This window comes from Rousettus aegyptiacus, unplaced genomic scaffold (genome assembly GCF_014176215.1).
Source record: "Rousettus aegyptiacus isolate mRouAeg1 unplaced genomic scaffold, mRouAeg1.p scaffold_m13_p_5, whole genome shotgun sequence".
In the NCBI taxonomy this organism is placed as follows: Eukaryota; Metazoa; Chordata; class Mammalia; order Chiroptera; family Pteropodidae; genus Rousettus; species Rousettus aegyptiacus.
In genome coordinates, this window is record NW_023416308.1 from 115,165,183 (window position 1) to 115,191,084 (window position 25,902).

Below are 25,902 nucleotides of genomic sequence, written 5' to 3' on the forward strand. Positions count from 1 at the left end.
TTCTTGCTGCATTTCCCCCAATAAAATCTTCCCTTATTGGGCTTTATTTAATTCTGTGAAAATAAGCCTTATTATAAAAGCGGAATGAAATCCATAAACCAGACCTCATAAGCTCTAGCAAAACAAGACCCCCCCTCCCATGCCTTAATGTATAAAGTAATTGCTGTCAGGACGGTCCCTTCAACTTATTGCTTTTGTCTCTTGTTTCTTGAGGCCATTATTCCGATGAAGCCCAAGACTGCTAGGCCCACCACTCCTGTGATGCTGACTGCCGCGACGGCGTCTCTGACCTGCAAGAGAGAGGAAGGTGGATCAGATTCTTTGCCAGGACCCTGAGTACAGGCTGTATATTTAACAAGAACATTCAGCTCAGAGAGCCTTAGCAACTCAGGAAGTCAGCAAATATTGAAGAAAAACGGGGAGAATTGGTGGGTGGAGCCAGCTAGCCAGGAATGTACCTAGGCTTGAAGATGGAAACTCCATTCGCCCCGTGGGTATTTATAGCACATAAATCCCCAGAGGGAGGCTGTGGAAAAGACAGGATGGTTGGGATTCTGGCTGAGCAATGTGCAGCCCTTGAAGCAAGTGTGAAGTCAAGGAGGGATTGCTGTTGAATACTCAATAAACGATGACCTCCATGAGAGCAAGTACCTCACTGCTCGTGGCTGTACCCCCAGCGCTCAGCCAGGCACAGAGGTGCTCTTACATATTCTTAAATAAATGGCAACTATGAGTAGCAGTGATGTTATATTGTAACTTACTAGGCTATAGAACTTGTGTTGCTTGTACTAGAAAACAAAAAGTGTTACAAAAGTAAGAGTAAGATTCACGGTAAAAACTGAACATGTGTCAAATTTCACTCCTTCCGGAAACTCAATTAAAAGTAAAGTAAGCCATTTGTTTTAGGCAGAATTCCTCAAGGACACAGAGAGTACTAAATTGTAAGGCAGCAGTGGGGAAAGCTGAGGATCAATCATAACTATACAACAGAATCCTTGAAAAAGATTACCTATTGACAACGCCAGTTACCTCTGGAAGGAGAAGAAGAGGGAGAGTTTGAGCTAGGTCCCTGGATGCCCTCCCTAACCACAACAGAAGACTGAAAGTTTATTCTTTGGAGAGGGTAAAATGGAAGATTTGGGGGGGCTGGAGACCTAGAAGCACAAATGAGGATGTGGTTATCGTGCCAAATATCAGAGAGGGAGAGACCGCAAACATGCTGAGTCTAAGACTCTTGGCCCTCCTAGTCCTCCCTGTTCCCAGGGTTTTACTCTCCACTTAAGAGTCAGGAAAACTTTCCTGGAGCACTCGACCAGCCCAGGTAGAAACAAAAGATGTCAATACTGTGGATTACCAAACAGCTCACCCAGATCACCCAGAAGTGTAACTCAAAGTCAATGAGCCACTGTCCCCTCCCAGCTCATTCTGAGCTTCTTTTCAGTAGTAAGCCCCCCAACCCTTAATCACAAGCATAAAACCAAGGTACCAGACATCTGAGGAAGACCTCTAAAATAGAAGATACAGAGCAAAACAAACATAAAAAAAGCAATCCGGAGAGACAGAATCCATATTTAGAACAGAAATATCTTTTTAAAAACTATCATTAGAGAATAATAACATATTGTATCCTATAAGTAAAAACACAGTACTATTTAAAAAAAAAAACTAACAGAATATTGAGAGAATAAAAACAGTCCTTAGGAAATAAAACCACAATAGAAATGACAAACGCAATAAAAAGGTTCAGGATTGAGGACATCTCTTAGAATAAATCGCAAAAAAGATAAAAATATAGAAAATAGAAGCCAAAGGTAAAAAAGGGAACAATCCAGGCAGTCTAGTATCTGAATAACAGCCATTCCAGAAAGAGATATTAGAGAAAACACAGAGGAGGGAAATCAAATAAGTTGTGAAAATTTACTAGAGCCAAAGCATGTGTTTTCAGATTGAAATGGTGCTCCAAGGCCCATCTCAATGGGTCAAAAAAGATCTATATCAAGGAACATTCCTGTGAAATTTTAGAACACTAGGTAGAGAAAAGATATTACAACTGCTACAGCAGGGGAGAGAAACAGGAAACAAAGAAAAGATCAAGAATCAGGATTGGAAGCAAGAAGACAATGGAACAATGCTCCAAAATTCTAAAGCAAAACAATGTCTAACTCAGCATTTTGTATCTAGAGGAAGTATCAAGTCAAGCGGGAGGGTAAAATAAAAAATAATTCAGACATACAGTGTCTCAACAAATTCACCTTCGATGCATTTGTTTTCAGGAAGCTGCTGGAAGAAATTCCATCAAAACGATGGTGTAAATTACAAAGAAGCTGTGAGATATAGAAGATGAACGCTAGGTACAGGAGGAAATAGAAGGAAATTTCATTAGAATGATGGTGAAGGGAGATCCTAGGACAACTTTGTACTGCTGTCGAGAGTAACTAGTCAGCAGAAAAAAGACCCCCCCCCCCCCCCGTAGATGTCCATGTCCTAATTCCAGGGACCTATGTTATGCTACGTACATGGTGAGGAGGAATTAAAGTTTCTGATGGAATTAAGGCTGCTAATCGATTTGCCTTAAAATAGGGAGATTATCCTGGATTATCCAGGTGGGCCGATGTAATTAAATTCCCTTAAAGAATGAAAGAGGGAGGCGGAAGAGTCAGTGTCATAGATACAGTGTGAAAAGACCTCTTCACATTCTGCTTTTGAGATGGGAAAGGGCTACAAGTCAAGGAATGCGGTGGCCTCCAGAAGCTGAAAAAGGCAAGAAAACAGATTCTACCCTCAAACCTCCAGGGAAGAGCGCGGCTCTGCTGGCATTTTGATTTTAGTGAGACCTGTTTCAGAATTCTGACCTCCAGAACAAAGAGGCAATTAGTTCGTGTTGTTTCAAACCACTACAATGGCGGAAGCTAATTTGTTACAGCAGCCACGGGAAACATAGTAACCAATCGAGATAACAGCGTTGTGACTCAAGAGCCTGGCATGTTGAGTCGACCATTGTCACCAGTATCCCACGGACTGTCTCTGTACCTTAAAGCGACTTCTGGTGCATATGCTCTGGAGGGCAAGGGAAAAAGCAAAGAAATAAGAAACTAAGAGATTAGGGAAGCAGGGAATCCCATCCAAGAAATAGGCAAAGGAAATCCCAAGGCTTGGCAGTAAAGGGAAACCCTAGGGAGAAGCATGAGTCAGCCGGGGAGCGACCAGTACACACAGCAGGAGGCTGTCCCCAAGGAAAACACAGAACTGGTAGATTCCGTGGAGTGATTTTCCTTGTGGAGACCTGTACTGAGAGCTAATTAGATGGTGTGGGAAGAATTAACGATAGGTACAAGGAAACGTAAACAATGAAAGGAAGTAATAATTGTCTTCGAGGAAAAAATAACCCCCCCCCCATAAAAAAACAATACACTGCAACGGTCAGCTGTGAGTCAAATTTGCAAAGGCCTAAAACAAACACTCAATAGTAATTTAATAAAATGTATAACGTAAAATTATGCTGAGAGAGTGGGGGAAGGAGAGGGGTCGATGGTATTAAATAATTTAGCCTTCGCTTACCATAATAAGGATTCAAAAGGGCGTGTCGAAAACTTTTTAACAAAAAGACAGTAGTATACACATATTGTTTAGAAATGCAGAAATAGGTAAATGTCAAAATTAATGACTAAAAAAGAGAAGAGTGGTTGCCTTTTTGAATGAGGACTGGGAGGAGTAGAGCGGGGTGGGGCGGGGAACCCTGTGTTTTATTTGAAGTCTTCGAGTGCTGATTGTATTTTCATATTGTGAGTGTATGTTAATTTGAAACACTAAAATTTAAATTTTAAAACTTTTCCAGAAAGAAGGAATAGAGAAATAGAAGCGTGCATTGTAAGCCCAGGCACCTGATACAAAACTTTATTGTGCCCCGTCACTTCGAATGTCAACACCATGTCTACACACCTGTAGGCAAGAAGATGACCATCAAACCATTCCATAGTTGGGTCAAAGACTACAGGCAGTTATAGGAAAACAAACATTTAAGTGTCCTAGTAAACAGCCACCAAATAATGTTGCTAATACATTTCACAGACCACTGATGCTGGCACAGATATAACAGAAGCCTTCAATTACTGGTCTGATACTTTGGCTTTGCCCAGTGATGGATCATTGCTTCGATAGGACACACACACTTCCACAGCTCAGATTCATCTTTCACTTTGTTTGAAACATTCCCCTTTACCTTTGACCTTCAACCTGGTTTATAAACTCAAGTGCTTAAAAGTACAGTGAGCATTGCTATTGGTGATCCAGATTTTGGGGATTCAAATACTTTTAATAAGCATTTAGGAATTAGATTTGGTATAGCTAGCTCTTCTTTCACCTTAGCATTGAAGCATGTTTGATGTACACAACTATTCATACACAACTCAAGGACATGGCAGTCTGCCACTGAACTGCAACATGGTAGCCATGGCCTTGAGCTCCAGCTGCACCCACAGATTCAGATTCAGTGCAGACAAAGAGCCTCTGTCAGTGAGTGCTGAGGATGCACCTTGAAGCTTAAAAATCATTCCCAACACAGAGGTCTGTCGCCCTAGTTTGCAGTCCAGCTAGAAGGCTAGTGTATCCTGCAGCCTCTCCCCCAGCTGCTTTCTCAGTCTCTTAGCCATGATATCCTCACATCCACCATTTCAGCCCTTCATGTTTTAGCAGCTACAGCAGCAGCACTAAAGGTAACAAAACTAAGTGCAAACAATCCAGATCATCAAGCACGGGTGAGAAAGTTCAGCCTCTTCCTGTTTCTAGCATCATCCAGGGCCCAGCTCTGGGGGCCCCACCTCCTGCGACAAAATAAAGGGAGAGCAAATTCTCTCTTCAGCTCTTAGCAACTGTTCCCAAGGCACATGGGCTAAAATCAGCAAAACTATGCTTTTTCCCACTGGAGGCATAAAAGAGTGTCATAAACATAGATGAAGAAATCTCACTCAAAAGCCAACCCAGGCATTTAAGCAGAATCCAGAATAGAAAAGGAAAAGATTCTTGATCATTTAATGCCAAGGGGTCCTGTGAAGATCAAGTAGCAAAAATCTCATGAATAAAAAGAATGAAAATGTGGTCTTGACACCCAAAACCCACATTCTTTCCTGACGCCATCAACACGGCCCTTGCTACTGTAACCACAGAGCTTACCTAGACCGTACATGTTGTGGTGCCAAAACTCCTACATGACCAGCGCAGAGAAGAATTTGGAGGTCTTTGATGGTTAGATAGATATAGATAGAAGATAGATTACATAAGTAGATAGGTGATAGATAGATAGATAGATAGATATAGATGATAGAAAGAAAGAAAGAAAGAAAGAAAGAGAAACAAAGAAAGAAAGAAACAGAAAGAAAGAAAGAAAGAAAGAAAAAGAAAGAAAAGAAAGAGAAACAAAGAAAGAAAGAAACATAGAAAGAAAGAAACATAGAAAGAAAGAAAGAAAGAAAGAAAGAAAGAAAGAAAGAAAGAAAGAAAGAAAGAAAGAAAGATATAGATAGATAGACAGATCGATTGATCTTGGTGCTGCCCAGGATTATCTGAGCCATAAATGTGTCCAGCATAGCTGTGTGAGATGTCCAGAAACATGCCAGTGTAACTAACATCGCGAGGTACCCAGAACCGATGTTCTTAGCAGCCAGAACACATGATGGCAAAACTGGATGAAGCTACTGACTTGAGATTTCACTGCTGTTCAGTCTTCAATCCTTCCTCTAAAAAATAATTAGTCACAGCTTTGTGGTAGCCATGGTTCTTTGGGGTTGATTTGCTAGGGAACCAGCATAAATCCGCTTGCATCCAGTGTTTTTCTTGCTAAGCTACGTGTCAGGGTGTGAGAAATGTTTTGCAGAAGCTGGAGGAGACACAATATGTCCTTTACAGAACCTCATAGCGTGAGAAGAAATGCCGATGTAACTGGCTCATACAAAAGATACTTTGTCAAGGAAAACAGCAATAATCCCATTGTTTGTGGTCATGCTTTGCACAGAATCAGAGTTTAATTAATACAAGAAAGTGGTGTCTAAATTAGTTCTCCTCCTGCAAACTTTATAAGGAAAATGATCTGCCTGAGAGTCAGTGCTATCTTTAGATGCCTTGATGATTTTCTTGGAGCAAGGCTGATGGGTGCAGCCCAGCCACTGTACTGAAATTACAGGACTTCTGACTGTTAAAATTTGCTCTCTGGTTTGCATCACAAGTCTTAAATCAGAATGCCATGAAAGATAGAAATTAGAAATGCTAAGGAATCGGTCTTTTTCATTTAAGTGGACAAACTGAAATTCTATCTGACTGCAGAAAATTAGCTGCTTATGCTACACAGCTTCTCCGAGTTAAGCCCCAGAATTGATTCCAAGGAAAAGAAAATTCGAATGTGCTTTCACTTTCAGTGATGCACTGAGTGCATGAAAGAAGATTAGTGTTATTCTGAAAGTATTTGAATTAGACTATGAGAGATTACAAAATGAAAATATTTGTATAGAAATTTGGCTTCAATAGTTACAATAATTTTTAAATGATACCCTGTAATTTATCCAGATTTATGTAACATATTCATTGCCATTGGCTACAGCTTCGATTTCTATTTACCTTAATATTTTATCTGACACAGAGTAGATTTCATTATAAATGTAGCTGCTTGTTTAAAAAGTACTATTCATTTCAAAGTCTCATTTACAAAAGGCTATTAAATATACCTTTTGTGAAGCCTGAGTATTTTTAGGTAGTGAGAAGTCAGAGAATCTTATTTTAGAATACTCTTAGGCGTGTAAAGCACAAACAACATTTTAGTTCAAATCTATTGCTTTCCTTTCTAACTGGTAAATTAAATGAGTCACAAATACTCTGTTGAAGGATAATCTAGTCTGCTTCAATGAGCGCAGCACAAATAAACACAATGAGTGATCAGATTATTAAAGACAAACAAAAATGTTCTATGAGTTACATGAAAAGGAAAGTTGCCATCTTGACAGCACATACAAAGGTAAATGCTGGTAATTTACAGGCATTTTGGTTCTCACACCTGGGAGTGTGGGGGAGTGCTACTGGCAGTTAATGTACAGAGGCCCCGGACGTAGCTAGACATCCTGCAATCCACAGGGCAAGTCCCTGATGATGAAGAATTCGCTTCCTTGTCAATGACTCAAAATGTCAATAGTTCCGAGCTTGAGAAACCCTCATCCTAGTCCAAAAATGAAAGAAGAAATCTTTGGAAACAGCAGAGATGGTATCTCTTTCTGTTGTAAAGAATTTTCTGGTTTCATTTTCTGTGAGCTTGTCCAGGAGAATTCTTTATGCCATTTTATTGTTGTTATTTTGTAATTGTTTTGCCCTTTCAAGTGGGTGGGTAATGCAGAAAGCTAAAGCTATAAAAACATGGTAATGTGTCCAATTAGCATTGTATCATTTTGCAAGAAGAGTTGAATTATTGTTTATGAGAAGAGTAAATGATAGAAACTATTTCTTAGTTATTTCACTCTCTCATATTTGGAATTAATTGCTCTAAATATTATTCATGCTTAGGGACATATATCTTTTACTAAATTATGTAACAATTTTGTATTGACACAAAATGCTCTACTTATATAAACCTGTAAATCCATTCTTTAGTCCATTAATAATCAAAAAGAATAACTAAAAGTGAGATGATTAGAAGGTATTTTATAAATCTACCAAATCTTCCTAATGCAGCACCCTGAATTTCATAGAGTATCTTATTTCTTCTAGAGTTTGTAGAGTAAGTTTTATTTGAAGGTTACTGCTGCACAGGAGTATGGAAATGTGCCTGACATAGGGCCATGTGTGAATGAGGACCTCAATTGTTATGTGATGAAAACAGATTTACTTAGCACAAGTTTCTCTTTTTTATGCTGATATTGTCACTGCTAGTTAAAAAAAAATACTTTCAATATTATACCCAAGTCTACCAATAAATGTTAGTTTTCTAAACTTAAATAAATGGAAAACAGAATAGAGAAGATAAAGAAATCAGAGGAACAGTCTAGGGGTCCAACATCCGAATAATCGGAGTTCCAGAATGAGGGAAGAGAGATGGAAAATTTCCCAGGACTGAAGGAAAGAGTTTCCAAATTGAAAGAAGTCATCAAGGGCCCAGCACATGTATATCGTAGTGAAATTTCAGAACACTGAAGATAAAGAGAAGATTCTGTAAGCTTCTGGGAAGAAGAAAATAGTTCACGTACAAAGGATCAAAAATCAGAACCACTTCCGACTTCTCGACAACAATAGCATTAGCTGGATGACAATGAAGCAGTGCCTTCAAATTTTTGAAAAACTCATACTCTTTTGCATTAACAAGCATCTAAGAACTTCTCCAATGTTCTCTCTCTCTCTCTCTTTCTCTCTCTCTCTCTCTCTCTCTCTCTCTCTCTCTCTCTCTCACACACACACACACACATACACACACACGGTATCAAAGGTGCAGAAAGGGAGAGAAGGGATTGAAAGAGAATCAGAAGGAAGTTTGTTACTGGGGAGAAAAAGAGATTCGAAAAAAAGGGGGCGGGGCACGGCTGAAATCAAACTAAGTAAATGACCAAACTGCATCCCTTGGACCAACTCTTGGGTTGCAGCAGAGCTGAGAACCGTGCTTTTAATAAGCATGAAAAACTGTGTCAAACAGATCTGGGCTTCAAATCCTATCTCTGCCACTTATCAGCACAGTTGCCGAATCCCAAGAAAGGGAAAGGACCAGGTCTGGAGATCAACCCAGATTTGTTCTATGTAATAAACAGCCATTGACAAGTTACTTAGGCGCTGTGAGCCTCAGTTTCTCCATCTGTCAAGTGGGAATGATGAAACCCACCTCTGGGGCTGTGGTAAGGGTCTAACCCAGGGAAGGGCAGCCAGGGAGGGCTCAGCAACAGGGGGGCGACGTGCTGGCTATGATTCACATGAGTTTGGCCGTCACCTGGTAACCACGCAGGTCCGCGCTGCCAACTTGCAGGTCTCCCCACCCTGACTGTCCCACCCCCAAGGGCAGGGATTCTGTCTCCGCTATTTTATTTCTGCCTCCACTCCGGCCCGGCCCACACTGAGGCCCAGCCAGGGTCAGCCGAGGGAACGGTCTGGTTCCTGGGGACAGAAACACTGACGGAGGACGCACCTGGTCGCTGCGGGAGACCCCGTAGCGCAGCTCGTTGACGAAGTGCTCACAGTTCTCGGTGGTCAGCTTGTAGAGGACCTCCCGCCCCACCAGCTCCTCCGCCCGCTGGACGATTTTGCTGGGAGGCAGCGGCGAGTACTTGTCATCGTGTTTGTTGTTGACGTGGTACTTGTTTCTCCCGGCCACCTCGTACAGCAGTTCCTTCTTCACTATCGCCTTGTCGGCCAGGGCAGACATGATGCTGGCCACACCCGCCCCAGCGATTTCGCCTGTGGATTGGAGAAGAGGGACAATGCCAGTCTCTACCCACCCTTACGGTGCCGCAGAGCAGCTGGCCGCGTAAGGCGCCTTCGCCAGCGCCTGGCGCGAGGCGGGTACCCAGCAAGTGTCCGCAGCTGTTACTAGGGCCGTTCTCTCAGCTTCCTTCCAACTCCAGTTTCCACCGTTTTCTCTGCAGTGTGCGGCCGGTCCCTACCCAACCGCAAGATTCGCGTGGAGCCTGAACAAGGTGACGCGTGTAGAAGCAAGCGTCTTTTCCTTCGGGAGCCTCGCTCGTCTGAGATCCGCGGCATGCCTGCCCACCCAGACCCCTTGCCATGTCTTCGTGTCCACCAGTTCCACCCAGTCAGTGTGGTCAGTAACCAATACGGAGGCCCTACTACGTGCCAGGTCTTGTCCAAGGTACTGGAGATGGCGGCAGGAACTAGACAGCGCACCTGCCCTCAAGCCACTCACATTCCAGGGCGAGGAGGACACTGACCACGAACACACAGACTAAACGAGGTCCTTTCAGGTACTGGAAACGCCCTGGATCAGGGTAGGGGAGGTAATCCAGGCGAGGATGACTCGGGCGTGGGGCTGCTCTAGCTGGGCTTGGGGACGGCCGCCCAAGAATGGACATTTGAGTCGAGACTTGAAGAATGAAGAGGAGACAGCTGTGCTGAGATCCAGGGAAGAGCATGACAAGCAGGAGGACGAGCGAGAGCAGAGACCTCGGGAAGGAAGGAGCATGGCATGCTCCAGGGGAGGCGAGGAGCCGACGCGGCTGCAGTCTGCAGACCCAGGAGGAGAGAAGAGGGAGATGAGGGTCAGAGAGGCAGGCAGAGGCCGGGCCGTCGAACCTCATGCTATGCGTGATGGCAGTGCCGATGAAGACTGTTACGGGAAGGAGTGACGTGATCAGAGTTACACTTTAGGACAGTCATCATGCTGGCTGCGCAGCGAAGGAGGAACCGGCCGTAAGTGGGCAAGAGGCAGTGAGACCAGCCGAAGCTGCAGGAGCATCAGGTGGGAGGATGGTGGCTTACGCCAGGGGGCAGCGGCGGAGACGGTGAGAGGTGACCAGACCTGGTGACCAGGTCTGCCGTAGAGATAGAGCCGATAGGAATTCCCGATGGGGCGAGAAGGATCAGGGATGACGCCTAGATTTGGGGCCTGAGCAGCCGGACGGTGTCATCCGCTGGAGCCTTTCACTGGGGGCACGTCATGGACACACAAGTGTAGAGGCCAAGCAGTCAAGAGGTTCCACAAGTCTGATGCCGGGCAGAGAGGCCTAAGTCGAGGGTGCGGGTTTAGGACACGTCGACAAATAGAAGGTACTAGAAGTCGGAGGACCTGATGAGGTCGCCTGGGGAGAGTAAGGATTAGGAATCCAGGAGAGGAGGAGAAGCCCACACGGGAGACCAGGAAGGAAGGGTCCAGTGGGAGAGGAAGACAGGTGCCAGGTGAAGAGTGGACAGAGGTGAAGTGAGCTGTGACCACGACATTGACCTCTGGCTTCGGCAAGATGTGGACAGTCTTTGGGGCATCTCCAGAAGCGCCGCTCCAGGAGGCAGGTGAAAAAGAGCCTGGTTCAGGGAACCAACGAGAGAACGGGAAGGGAGGGACAGCGACGGCCACGGCGGATAAGAGATCTGCTCAGTGGGGATCAGTGCGCGGGGACGTGAGGTTGAGTTCATTTTACCGACAGGAGATCCGACCGCGGTTTCTACGCCGATAGGAACAGCCTAGTAGAAAGGGAGACGATGATGATACAGAAGGCGTGGGAATTTGAGAAGCAAAGCGCTTATGGAAGTATAAGAAGAGGGGTCCAGGCCCCACACGCGTGTGTGTGTTTTTGCATTTTAGCAGAAGATAGGCAGATTCTATAGGCGTAGATATTGGTGGTTTGGTTAATCAGGAGTGGGGAAGATGACATCGTCTACTCTGGTTTCTTCTGATTTCTCTATAAGTACAGGGTGAGGCCTTTAGTTAAAAGCGAAGGGGCGGGCAAAGCACACATCCAAAACCGTCCACGACGGCCGCCCTCGGAGCAGCCCCAAACTGGAGCCAATCTGATGTCTGTTAACAGAACAGGTCACATCACAGAAAACACAAAGCAGTGAAATGTCGCTCCTTGCCACTTGACTCTCACAGCCTAACGAAAGAAGCCAGCCGCCAAAGAGCACATACTGAGATTCCTCTTGAGCGAGGTTTTCAAATAGGCAAAACTAATCTAATCTATGGCGAGAGAAGCTACAATAATGGCTGCCTCTGGGGAGGGGGAGTGGATACCAAAGAGGTATGCAGGAGCCTTTTAGGGGAGTGGGAATGTTCTAGATTTTGACCTGGGTCACTGTCTCATGGATAGATAACATCGTTGTTAATTCGCTGACTATACACATTATCACATTCGTGCACTTTATTCTCTGTATGTTATACTTCAGTTTAAGTAAAAAGTTTAAGAAATGAGATGGGACAGTCTCACGACAATTCCCCAAGTTCAGTATTCTCAGCCTCAGTTCACAGAGAAGGAAACTGAGGCTGGAGAGTAGACACTGGGTTCACGGCCAAGTCCGCTGCCCAGAAACCTGTGCTTGCTCGGGGAGTTTTACACTTGAGTTGGACGTGTTTTATACAAAGCCAGAGTATATAAAACCATAAAAGCAGAGCTGCCCCCTATGTAGCCCACCTCAGCCCCTCTACAAAGTCCCTAAGGTTCCAAGGAGCAGAGTTTGAAGACCACCAGCCCGCGCCAAACTGCCTTCTCGTAACGCTCAGAAACCAACTGCCAGTCAGGGAGCAAGGAAAACATTGGGGTTGACTTTGCCCACAGCATCCCATCCCCCTCTCCTCTCAGCCCCTGCACAGTGGCGGCCCTGGGTGCCCTTACTTGGGGGGGCCAGGTGGACCACATATCCATCGCCAACGTAGATGGCCCAGTGACTGTAGAAGGGACGGAAAATCTCGATCAGGTCTCCAGGCTTGGGCTCTGGCTGCAAAACCAAGAACACGGCTGTTAGAGGCAGAACGAGCAAGACCTTGAAACCAGGTGGCAAAGGCTAGAGGCCGCCCAATCAGGGGGGTGTTCCTCACATACTCCCTAATCTGGCCCAGGGCCTGACCACGAATCGGTGTGACTCTAGCAGTGATGTCCTCCTGACTTTATCCTGATGATGAATGTGTGTATATTTGTGTGTGTGTGTGTGTGTGTGTGTGTGTGAGAGAGAGAGAGAGAGAGAGAGAGAGCGACAAACAGACAGACATACAGACAGAGACAGAGACAGAGAAGAGACAGAGACTGAGAGAGACAGCGAGAAGGAAAACTCTCCTGTGTACTGTACTCATATCAACACTTCTGACACCAGACGTGTGGGTTTTTCACACCAAGAAATTCAATCCTTGGCGCACACAGACTGGGTGCCCTATAATTTACCTCAACTCTGACACTGCCTGCCCAGAGTTAACGCAGACCCCACAGGTTAAAGGCTCAGCCCTACAAGACTGTCCCCTGCAATTCAGCCGCCAATCACAGGTCCAGGTTGTGACCTGTGCTTCTGACCAACCAGCTATAAATAAGGGGTTCCCACAATTCCTTCTATGGGTTTAATCATTTCCTAGAGTGGCTCACAGAACTCAGGAAAAGATTTACCTACAGAATTATCAGTTTATTATAGAGGATGCAGGAACCGGCAGGTGAGGAGATGCATGGGTCGAGGTATGCGGGAAGGGGCGCAGAGCTGCAGGCCCCCCCACCAGGCACGCCACTCTCCCAGCACCCCTGCATGTTCACTGGAGGCTATATTAAGCAGCCATGATTGATTAAATCACTGGTCATTTGTGATTAACTCAACCTTCGGACCTCTAATCACAGGGCTGGTCCTCAGATCCCTCATTATCTCGCTAGCGCAAACTCGGGCATGGTGGAAAGAGGCTTTTTATGACTTCAAAAAACTCCTCTCACCCAACCCACTCAGGACATTCCAAAGGTTTTAGGACTCTGTGCCAGGAACTGGAAACAAAGACTAAACACCTATTTTCTTATGATATGACAGTGAGGCTGTGTGGGAGTGAGAGGGTGGAGGGGAAGGTATGCAGGGGGGCGAAACCTGCTCAGAGCGCCGCCACCGAGGTAACGGAGTTTGAGAAAAGTCTGGAGAGGTTCAAAATCACTTTCATTCAACACTATGAGGTGCCAGTAATAGACAGTGTGCTAAGTGCTGGGCTTGGACTCGGACCAGAATCAAGAGTGAGAACTTCTCTGGTCCGAGTCAATCTTATTAATGAGCAAGGAAACCATTCCTTTAGAACACCTAGTGACAGAGCCCCTCTGTCCTTTGGCTGAGCCTTCACAAGCACTCACAGCCTCACTCCCTTCAGCTCAGTGAAGGGGTGGGGAGGGGGTGGGCCCACATCCCTACCCTAAGCAATGCGAGCCTGACTGAGAGACCCCATCAGTGATCAGCAGAGGAGAGGGACTCGCCCTTGTATGGACTCCCTTGGGCTAAAAACTATGAGCAGTGGGAATAGCTGGTCATAACTCTGTGAAACAGGGTCAATTAAAACATTAAAACTACAAAGAAGCATCACAGATGGCAGGAAAACAATCTTTTTGCGGGAATTTTGCATTTAGGTCATGTTCTCTTATACAGTAATTAGAATTTATCTTCCGAAAAGGAGGCACCCAGAACTTACCGAGAACCTATTCTGGTACAATGAACAATGGTTGCAATTTATGAATTCCACTTATTGCCCAGAATAGAAGAAAAAAAAAAAAGTATATTGTCCGATGAGAGCTCAGGGGTCTTTAAGGATCCTCAAAGAGGACTTTAACTGGAGGTCTCCACAAATAAGTAAGGACATAAAGACAAAGACCCAGCCCTCGGGGAGGCCACCAACTGGAGAAGGAGACAGTTTGAACATCAGTAACACAGTGTCAGGTAATAAGCAGCCATGGGTACACAGGCATGAGGCACTCACTTGTGTGCCACTCCAACATCAACGAAAGGGGACCCACTCACAGAAAAAAAAAAAACCCTTCGCACAATGACAACAATATCTACAAAGAAACTCAGACATGAAACGTCAAGAGGTGAGTGATGGAGCGGCAAATACGCACTGCTAACGGAAAGAAGCCTCACCCCAGAGGCGGCGTGTGGTCTCCCTCATGTCATTCTAGAACAGGCATCGCTATAGGACAGGAAAGTGATCGCTGACTGCCAGAGACTAGGAGTGAGGAGAGGGGTTGACAACAAAAGGGCGTGAGGGATTTTGGGGGGCAATGAAACTTTCTGTATTGTTTTGTACCTTGATGGTGGTGATAGTTATACAGTTGTATGTATTTATCAAAACTCGAACTGAATACTAAAACGGGTAAATTGGACCTTGATTTTTTTAAAATACTAATGTATAAAAATTATTAATACTTTTAAATAGAGATCTACTGTTTGAAAGAAAAAAAGGCATTTTGTTGTTGTTGTTGTTGTTTTTTTTTAAATACTCAAATTGCTTGTCCCTTGTAAGGGCAAAAAACACGTAATTCCAAATGTGTACAAGCTGAAAACATGATGCCTCTCAAGGAAACGTTTTTATTTTTCTAATGAGGTAAGAGGTGGTAGACTCACCCACAGAGCCCTGTGCACTAGTTAGAGCAAGGATTCAATGTTCACATGGCAACGAGGATAAGCTTTTAGATACAGTGCTGAGTGGGAAAATGAGAATGAGCTCTGCAATACAACTACACTCATAAATTAAAGATACACACACGTACAAACCAATAATACACACCTATAAGAACCTCACCCGAGAAAAACAAATTTTTAAAAAGCAACAACAGTCTACGGCCATGTCACTCTAATCTCAGAAGCTAAGTAGGGTCAGGCCTGGTAGGTACTTGGATGGGAAACTACCTAGGAAGACCAGATGCCGTAGGCATAAAAAATAAAAAAATAAAAAATAAGGAATTGTAAACTGACAAGGTCCTTGCAAATCTTGAGGTCAACCAAGGGCTGCCTCGCCTAAAAATAAATAAATAAATAAATAAATAGCAACAGCGAGGAAAGAATCATGCGAACTAAAGAACGTACATTAAACACACTCGGATGCTGGCCATTGGGGAGATGAAGTAAGGAATAATGATAAAAGGTAACCAAAAAAAAAGAAAGTAAGAAACTTATAAGCAAGTGGGTGGGGTCTTACAGGAACTGGTTTTGATAGGGTGCCAACAAACAAAGGATATGAATAATTCACCCTCTAACACTAAAATCTAACTAGAGGAACAATTACTTAACAATATGCACAAGCCAACTGGGGTGAATCGAAATTGAGAACTCAAGAAATCATGTTATAAAAATAGAGATATGAGGGCTATAATCCATGGGCCAAATTTGTGCCTCTGTTCATTTTTGCACTCAAGCTAAGAATGGTTTTTACATTTGTTTCCAACGGCTGGGGGGGAAAGTCAAAAGAAAAATAGTATTTTATGACATATGAAATTATATGAAATTCAAACTTCAGTGTCCGTGAGGTTTTATTGTCACGTGGCTGCACCCATACATTGACATATCGTCATGTCCGTGGCCGCTTTGTCTCTAAAACAGGAGAGGTGAGTAGTTGCAACGGAAATCATCACATGGCCCGAAAAACTGAAACTCTTCACTCTCTGGCGCTTTACAGAAAAAGTTGGCCAGCGCCAGTTATAAAAGCCTCAGCAGTGACGCCTCCCTCACTCCGCTGGACCCTAGTCCTGGGGATCCAGTTCCATCATGTCACCAGGTGGTCCCTCTCTCAGGCGTAAGGGGCAGCAGCTGGACGCCTCAGGAGAGGAGCTGCCTCTCCAGGCCAGGGCCGGGAGCTCCCCACCTGGCACCGTCACCAGGGCCTTCCTACAGTTGTGACACAGGACATGACAATGGCAAAGCTGAGACTCTACACCCCCGGGATTTCAGAACAAAAAGTCTTTATCCTTCCCACAAAAGCAGAGTCACAAAGAGCGTGGAACAGCCATTTTCCTTAGCAAGCAAATTAAGGAACGATTTCCGGCCTCCGAAACTCGTACTGGAAAAAACAATCTAAATGACCACTGACAAAGACCAATTAAATAAATCACCTTACATCCATAGGCAGATGCGGCCATTACAACAAGGTGGATTTACGAGAGCAGACACAGAAATCATAGAAAAAAGTTAAGTTGAAACACATTATCATCCCTATCTTTGCTTAAAATACATTTTTATACATTTATAAGCAAAATGTATTTTATACCATGTATGATGTAAGTAAAATACATCAAACCATTGTATATTATATACCATGGGAGGTTAGGATTCAGGGACTTTTACATTTTATGCTATATAATTTAATTGGTTTTTACCAATATGAATTACTTTCATAATAAAAATTTCTAAAGATTTTTAGATGGGAAAAAAAAATGCTTCATGTTGACGAACTTGCAGACTTTTAATGGGAAAAGGTAGACATCTGTCACCAAAACCTCTTGAAACCAACTCCCATCTGGAACCTATAACTATGACCACGCTGATGATGCATAAAAATCAGAAGTAACATGTAACATACGAAACCACAAAATAAGTTTTAAAATAACGTAGATGGATAGGTACCTGATCTTGGAATCAGGAAAGACACTCTAAGAACAAAGGCCAAAGAAAAAGGCACAAAGTAAACTATTAAAAGGCTTTACAATTGAAAAAAATGTTGAAGTTAAATAACGTCGAACGTTTCTATCACTGCCTGCTGTGTTCATATTCTTTTTAAGGGGAAAATGATCCCCCACAATCCCAGCTGCCCAGGCAGCCATACTTTATACGACGTGACCTGACCGCTGCACCCCAGCCCCAGCTAGTTGGACCAGAAGGCACCGGTCCTAAGCTGCTCAGCATCCTATGAGCCGCTGTGATAAATGGAGCTGGACCAATCGAATTCTTCTCTCTCTCTCTCTCTCTTGCTCTCTCTCTCTCTCTCAAAAATCTGACCCAAGAAATGAAACAAAAATAGCTTTGGGGCAGTAGGGGCTAAAACTGAAAAATCATGATATAGAGAAGGCAAGAGAAACCCCAGTGGGCCTCGAGACAAACCAAGGATGGGAGGAGAGAACTCCGACTTTGACAGAATAGAAGACGCCTGTCAGCGGGAGAGAAGGGAGCAGGCGTGTCTGGAGCAGCTAGCTGAGTCACGTCACTGGCGGGCGGCGGAGCACTGGAGTGAAGATGTACAAACGCCAGCCAGCGGCTCAGCCGTCTGGAACCGCCTCCCAGCGCTGGCCTCCGGGAGGCCCGGCCTCATGACAGCTCCTACTCTTCGATGTGCATGGAATCCCCTTACCTGTCTACACGTGTCCTTAAACTAAACCTCCTTGACTTGAGCTAGCTTCAGTGGGCTGCTCATGCCTTATCACCAAAAGAGCCAGACCAGAACATTCTATGCATAGGGAAAAACACCACAAACTACAGTGACAAACTAGAAGAAAATGACAGGAAAAAAAAATGGTTTATATATATAGTTTTTATAACAAATATTTTTTTATAAATCAATTTTTAAAAAGATGTACACTCCAAAATATAAAAAAACAGACAAAGGGCATGATAAGTAATTCAAAAAGGAGAAATATCTCATATTACCATTAATACAAGAAAATAAATGCAAATTACAAACTAGTCTGTGGGGAAATTAAAACACTAATACTAAATATAGAGAAAGATGCAGGTAAACAGGCATCTTCTGTTCACTGCACTGCTGATGGGAATATAAATCAGTATAGCTTTTCTGAAGGGCTATTTGGCAATTTGTATTACTAACTTTAAAAATATTCATTCCCTTTAACCCAATTTCTGTTTATAGACAAAAACTTAAGGAAATAATCTGAACTGCCCACAAAAGATGTCTATCACAAAGTCAATGGCAAAATATCAGATAGCTAAATATTCTACATAAAGAAATTAATTAAATCTTGCCATATTTATATATTAGGATACCATATAGTTATGTTTTAAAAGTTATATTTTAAAAGACTACTTAATGATGAGAAATACCCATTATATAATGGCTAATGAAAAAGCTTTTATACAAAACAATATATTTTCTTAAACTTTCTTTAAAAAAGAAAAACACAGAAAAACTATGGAAATACACCCAAACATAATAAGTGTTAATTACTCAGTGGTAGAATTTGGGGGTATTAATTTTCTTTTTAATTGTTTTCTAGTTTTCTAAAATGTTTAAGTACATATATTTGTTTTAGAATCAGAAAAAAACTTAAGACGTGACAAACATCAGTGTGTTCAATTTGGGATACTCCATACAATTACTATTATGTAACAAAATAAATACAGACACCAAGAAGACTACAAAAACATATACCAACATCCTAACAGATCCCCTCAGTGCTAAGGTTAAGGTGGTTTTGCGATTATTTTTCTTCTGTCTGATTTTTTTATTTTCTAGCTTTTCTGCCATGAGTTTTTTTTTTTTAAGTTCAGAGCATTACTCCCCAACATGTTATTATGAAAAGTTCCAAACATACAGTTCAAATTTTCAAACGTTCAAAATCGAAAGCATCTTCTACTGAACATCTGTATACCCACCACCTTGATTCTACCTTTATGTTACTACTATATTTGCTTTATCACAACTATGTCCACCTAGTCATTCCACCTGTAGAGTAACTTTAAACCCTTGAGTGATCGGTGTCCTGAGAGGCAGAGCTAAAACACTGAGGGAGTCCGGGACAATGACGACAACGAGGACAGCAATAAAACAGGCATGTGATGGGCTCTGTCTCTGCTCTAGAACTTGCTGGTTCCCGGCTGCCTGGCTGCAGCCTTTATCCCCAGCTGCGGTTCTCAGATGTGAGGCCGTGCATAAATTGCAGGAGAAGGGGCCGCTGGCATGAGCGCAGAAGCTCTGAGCATTTTTGATGAATACGCTCCACCCGCCCCAGGGAAATGATCTAAGTGGCCAACGACACCCCCTGAGAACCCATTCACGTTGGGGAAGCCCACCTCTGCCTGGGTCAAGGGTCAAGGAACCCACTCATTTGCTCATTCCCTCAACAGATGCTCACAGCCCCAGGCCCCAACCTAGGCACCGGGGCTATGTCCATGAATGAAGACCCCATCTTCATGGAGTTTTGGTTCAGGATTAGGGAGGGAGCTCCCCCCCCTCAAAAAATAGAAAGTTTAACACCTTAGTAAATAAGTAAACCATCTAGAATATGAGAAGAGACACCAAATGCAAACAAAAAGGAAAAGCAAAGCTGCAGCGCGGTGGGCTGGAGGCAGGGGCCAGAGGCAGGGGCCGCAAGATTAAACAGGGCGTCAGGGAAGGGAGGGAGTGGGCCCCGCAGATGTGGGGACTATCCGGGCAGAGGGAGCAGCCTGAGCAGAGGCCTCAGTAGGAATGTGTTCGAGGGACAGCCCAGGGGCCAGGGTGGTCAGATTGCAGGGGAAAGATGGGATGGATTCTGGATTTCTTTGAAGGCAGAGCCGGCCACTGGAATGAGGTGGGGCGTGAAGGAAAGAGGAGTCGACAATGACCCCAAGGCCACGGCAGCGGGAGGCTAACCGGGCAGGCTGCTTCCAGATGTCCACCAGGTCTCCGGGTAGAGAGAGAGGCCAGGGCAGCAGCTGAATGCACGAGTCTGGAGGTCAGGAGGGTGGTCTGGGAGGAGGGTCACTGGCTCCCCTGGGGAGCTGGAGGCGAAAGCCTGGGTGACATGAGTTTAAGAGAGAATGGGAAGAGAGGAAATGGAAAGACAACACCTGAGATTTTTGCTGAAGTCTTGAAAGATAAGGGGGAAAGTGTGTGTGGCAGAGACAGCATTCAAACCCGAATGCTTCACTCCCAACCCTCACACTGCCTTCAAGAGGGTGGTGGAGAGGAAATGGCCTTAAAGAAAATAGATGGAGACAGGCGAGCAGGGGTGGGGGGCAGGGGGTTCTACAGGAGCAAAAGCACAGCTGTGGGAGGGGATCTCAGGGTGCTTTGGGGTTTAGCCCAAAGCAAGAGTCCTGAGATGGAGCCCAAGGCCGGCTTTTATCTATCTATCTATCTATCTATCTATCTATCTATCTATCTATCTATCTTAAAGCTTCCAAGTGATTCTACTGTGCAGCCCAGAGTGAGAACCACAGGAGAGGGTCTCTGAGGGGGAGAGAGGGGTCGGACGGAAGGGTTAGTCTAAGATGGGCAGTCCCACCGCCTTTTGCAGGTGGGAAGCCGAGACGACTAAGAGAGAAGTCACCCACCCAGGGTCAGCCTGAAAGTGGCAAAACAAGAACTTGACCCACAGCCTCCTCCCCGACCACAAGGAGAAGGAAAGAACCCAGCTCTCTGGAAGATTCTACCAGCTCCAACCCCAGTCCCTGCCTAATACTCCACATCCACCCTGCAACTCTGACCCGGTATGAGACCCTTGGCTATGGGCACTGGACATGGCCAGAGAGGAAAGCGAGGGCGCTTTTAGAATTTTCAACCCAACAGTGGAAACAAAACAAAAAGACTGTTATTAATTCAAGGCCGCTAAGAAGTATTCCAAGCCCCCCACTCAGCCCCGTTTAGCCCCATCGCCACGGGTCGGCCCTTTCGTTTTTGTAAGGAAACATTTCAGGCATACGAAACATACAGAAAGTAGGCTAAGAAGTATGACCGCTCAGTGTTTAAGTCAAGATGGATTTAGTTTTCAGAAACACCAGACTGATTAGTGTTGGGGCCAGGCAGCCTGTGTTCAAATCCAGACTCTGTTACTTATTAACGAGGGCAGCCTTGGGCAAGTTACGCAACTTCTCCCAGCCTGCTTCCTAGGCTGTGAAATGGGGATAAGCATGGCACCTAAGTCATGGGGGTCGTCCTGAGGATCAAATAAGTTAATACCTGTGAAACACTCAGCAAATCCCACCCTTCGCAGAGGATGTGTACTAGAAACGGCAGTTTCTGCTGCCATTGTTCTTGGGGGTATTTTCATTATTTTTGACTTGGAAAAGTCATAGCTGTGGAACTAGCTGGAGACACCCGAGGAGGTTGTGAAATTCAGCCTGGGAGAAGCTCTCTTCCTCATTCGGAAAACTACATGCTGCAGTGAGTGTGGAGATCCCTAACCTCGGCGTCCTTCCCTTGCTGATGCTCTGGGGGAGATTACACGTTTGTGATTTACAAAGGAAAAAGACCGAAGTCCCCGTGGATGCTGAGAGGGGCTTGCCAGCAGGGAGATGGGAATTTCCGGGCCAAGGTTTTAGGCAGAAAAGAAACCAGCGACGAGTCGTATGTCAATGCCATCTCTCTGGGGCTGCCTTTCCAGAAGCAGAGCCCCATCCTTGTGAGACGGAGCCTCTCCCTGCAATACTGCTGTGTGATGTTCAGGAATCATTTCACCTCTCTGAGCTCCTCAACTAAAACGGGGCTATCAAGATCCAACGGGCAGGGTCGATGTGAGAAATAAATGAGGTAACAGGGGCGGAAGCTGGAAAACCACTCATGCAGGTGAGAAGGTAGAGACTCTGTACCCCAGGTTGGGCTGGTGCAGGGAGGATAAGCCGGAGGCCTGACGGCCCAGAGGCCCCAGCCTCAGGCCCAGAGAGAAGGTGGAGGAGGAGTTGGGTTGACACATCACCTCTTTCTTTGCCAATTGCTGGGAGAGGGCACAGGGGTATCTCCAGAAGGCAACTGGGCCCGGCCCCAGCAGCCTAAAGGTCATGTGTATTTTGGAAAAAGGAGGCAAAACACGTCCACCTTCCCAGGCTCTCGCCCTCCAGCCTTCAGGCCTGGTGTCCATGTTGTACCTCGCCCCACGGGAGACAGGACCGTCTCCTGATCCTCTCGGAGACCACCACTGGGAGTTTGCACACATATCTAGAATTCTTACAGCAGCCCCATTTTACAGACCAGAGATGGGAAGTAACTTGCCAAGGTCTCAGAGCATTCCAAGAAGTGGTGCCAGAATTCCATTGCAGGTCTGCCTGAACCCAAGGCCAAGTTCTGTTCCACTATACCAACCCCATGGCGCCTTCTGGCTCTGCAACACTGTACCTGAAGCCTGAAATTCCCTCGGCTCTGCACTGGCAAACTCCTACTCGTTCCGGAAAAACTGGCTCAATGTCTCCACCTCCTCCCTGTCTCCTCCATAGGCTTGCTGCTGCCTCCAGAGACTTCGACTGCTGAGCCGAATCTATGCAAAGGAGTGATAGGTTTCCAGGCCCAGCCCTCCAGCTGGACTGCCGAGCCTGGTGTGCATCAAGTTCTCCGCAGGTTTGGGGCCTGTCCCAGAGTGAGGAGAAAGCCCCGCAGGGCCTGAAGCCCCGTTGCTTTTTGAGACTGGTTCTCTTCTCCCTGCTCCCCTTGGCACCTTAACTAGCTCTACAGAGATCTGTTGGAAGATCAGATAAAACAGCGGGTCACAGAGAAGTTGAGGTTAGAGGTTAGGGCAGGCCGGTCCATTTACCTAATGTTATGAGATCTCAGTTTCGCTTTGGTTTTTCGCTTTGCCAGAAGCAGCTGTTCAACCAGCCAGATTTAAGAATGGGATGGGTGGAGGAAGGAAGGCAGAGGCTCCTGGCTCACTCATTCCAAGCAAATTTGAGGCAGGGACAGGAGAAACGTGGGCTGTACGGTAGACAGGCAGCCTCTCCATCCCGGCGAGGTCCAGGGCACTGATTCAACGACTAACACCTGTCAGGCCCGAAGTGCTGGACAGTAGCACAGCCAGAGTGGAGAGGCGGCAGCCACCTTCCCTGGATGTAGACAAATAGGGGTGAGTCATCCATAGAGAATTAAAGCTATAAGACACACCGAAAGTCGGTTCCCTGTTTGTTATCACCGCAGGCTGACAATTTTAAAGAAGATCAGTAGTAATATACCACTTCCTCCAAAGCTATTTTATTGCTCTGAGTTCTATTTCTGTGGTTCCTATTGAGATTTAATAATATATATGTGAGCCTCGAATTAGCCCATTTTTATTTCTTATTCTTTAAAAAGCTTGTCTTCTACATGAAAGTTTTAGTCAGAGAATGCCCAGTTAGTCGGCCCTGGACACACAGTGTCTTTTTACTGCATGTGTCTTTTCCAACAGTAATTTTCCAAATGGCTCGGGATGCTTCAAGCTGACTTCTGGTAGGATCTGTGTCGCCAATCCCTGTGGTCCTACATTTTCCCGTGTTTAAACAGAAAACAAAAGAGTCTACTCTCCCAGTGCCAGAAGAAACTCAAATGGAAGTGTTTGAAAGCCTAAGTCACCTTTACCAAGAACTAGCCCATCCTTCGAAAGCGATAAATTAAATAAATGTCACCACCATTCAGCCATTGTCTCTGATTTTTGCAGAAGAAAAGAAACTTGAGAGAATTTCGCCAAATAAGATAACTTGTGATGAATTTTCTGGTGAAGATGTTTCCATGAAAATGTTTCAAATGTGGAGATATTTAAAAGCCGGTAGGATTGATTTTAAAAAATAAAGATATAGGCAGTGTTGTATTACGATCTCTAGAATTTATTATGAGATTTTTATAAATCTCTCACAGACTTATCCTAATGTTTAAGGCTCTTCCTACTTGTGTATCTGTTGTTTCGTGTGAGAGCTTTTGAATGTAAAATTAATAAAAATGTGCTTCAATCAACTGTGAGCAAAGATGGATTGACAGATACTGAACATGAATATGCAAAGAAGTTCAATTTCGACAAAGTCATGAACAACTTCTGAGAAGTTAAAATTTCAAAACAGAAACTGTAATGTTATTCATTACCATGACTAACCTATACATAAGAAAAGTTTTTTCAAAAATATATTGAAGCAATTAAAAACTATTAATCCATTACTTTTCTTCTGTATATTTTTGTTGTTGTTGTTGTTTTCTGTATATCATTTACTTTATTTTTTTTTTATTTTTTTTCACTGGCATGATTTCATATGCAAAGCTCAACAAAAGAAAATTTCCACTGCTTATTTTCTGGACATTATTATTATTCATTTATTATTACTGAAAATGATGTTGTCAGATAAAGGAGAGGGATATTTTAAAACAACCACTCCAAGATCAAATCTGTGCGGTAAACCGTGGTGCCAGGCACTTGTAAAGTTCTTGACATGATTGAAATAAACCAAATTACAGTTGAGTACTTTATATGTGTGCAAAGCCCTGTTCTGAATACTTCATAAAGTCTTAGGTCATAAAATCTTCACTCTAGGGAACAGAGTGGATTTGAAACTCGATCAAAGTGCCACAGCTAAGTGCTCAGGGGCCCAGGATCCCAGGCGAGTCTACCTCAAAAGCCAACACTCTGAACCTCTCCGCAGCTAGAACTGCTAAGTTGAAGGGAAGCATTTCCTAAGCCCCTTTACGATTTCCGAACCACAGTGCAGGTTAGAAAAAGGAAAAGTGAAAGCTGGGAAATTGCTGGCAGGGCTGGTCATGAGGTATACACATCAGCTGAGACCAGAAAAAATCCCGGTAGTCAGACCCAGGCCAGGCCTGGGGCAGCCCGTCCAGCCCCCAACACTCAACCCCAGGAGCCAGTTGGGTTATTCTGGTCTGGCTCAGGAAGGCAGCACAGAACCTCTGCAGAGCAAGGCTCCTTGCTGCCTCCCTCCTCTTGTAAGTCCTGCCTTCCTGGGAGGGGAGAGAGCTGGTGCAGGCAGGGTGGCCTCCAAAGCTGCCCAGGCCAACTTCAAGCACTGAGAAAACTCCAGCAGGTGCAGGCTGACCCACATCTGACACCTAATGTCCGGGGCTGACAGTGGTCTGGCCCCATGCCTCGAGGATCCTCTCTGAAGTTACAGCTCCAGCTCCAGGACAACAAGTCACCCCCCAAACAGGGCCCCGCCCCGCAGCCCGCGGAGCCTGCCCTACACTTACAGTGAACGCGTGCATCATTTTCTGCTGTGGACTTTGAGGCTGGAGTTCGCTTTCTCGGCTGCGAAAATGCCTGAGACAGGGTGGAGAAAGGATTCATTATGTCATTAGCAGCATCCCCCAAACTCCAGAGGATGGTGGCTCTTCGCTGGGAGGCTGTGAGCAGTTGGATTCCGACCTCTCCCGGAGCAACCACCTCCCTCCCTCGGCGTCCTCCCCTCCCGCTTCCTGCCCTGCACTTGGCCATAAATGGATTAAACCCCTTGAAGGAGGGCAGAGGAGGTTCACTCGATACCTGAGAGGAGGGGGACCCCGCTGCCGGGAGCGCGATCAGCGTCGCCCGCCCCGCGCACCGAGCCCCGGACAGTCAGCTGGGGCCGCCCGCGCCCGGCCAGCGGTACCAAGAGGCGGTGACAAGCTGAACAGTGCGGCCGCCTAACTTGTTTGCTTCCGCCTCACCCTACGTCTCCGTCTCCCACACGGACCTCAGGGTCACGAGAGCCACCCGCGTAAGTTTCCGAAAGAACTTTCCCACTCACCTTGCGGCTCTGGGAGGCAACGCGACCGCTGTGGCCCAGGGGACCGGGTTTTTGACTGCGCAGTCCGGCCCAGCGTGAGGTCACCCGGCCCCTCCCCGTGTGCTGGCTAAT

General features: G+C 45.2%; 1 protein-coding gene across 1 annotated transcript; it reads right to left on the minus strand.

Annotated features, from left to right (window-relative positions):
* PLAAT3 (phospholipase A and acyltransferase 3) lies at positions 1 to 25,902 on the minus strand. The gene is made up of 5 exons (XM_016118583.2): positions 25,792 to 25,902; positions 25,256 to 25,325; positions 12,294 to 12,396; positions 9,143 to 9,411; positions 1 to 290 (listed from the first exon to the last, which is right to left on the minus strand). The coding sequence occupies exons 2-5, from the start codon at positions 25,271 to 25,273 to the stop codon at positions 186 to 188; spliced, it is 495 nt and encodes a 164-aa protein (XP_015974069.1). The 5' UTR covers positions 25,274 to 25,325; positions 25,792 to 25,902; the 3' UTR covers positions 1 to 185.

Coding starts and splice junctions, on each gene's coding strand:
- PLAAT3 (XM_016118583.2), bottom strand. Junction 9,412..12,293: donor GGTCCACCTGGCCCCCCCAA/GTAAGGGCACCC, acceptor TCCAATCCACAG/GCGAAATCGCTGGGGCGGGT. Junction 291..9,142: donor GGGTCTCCCGCAGCGACCAG/GTGCGTCCTCCG, acceptor TCTCTCTTGCAG/GTCAGAGACGCCGTCGCGGC.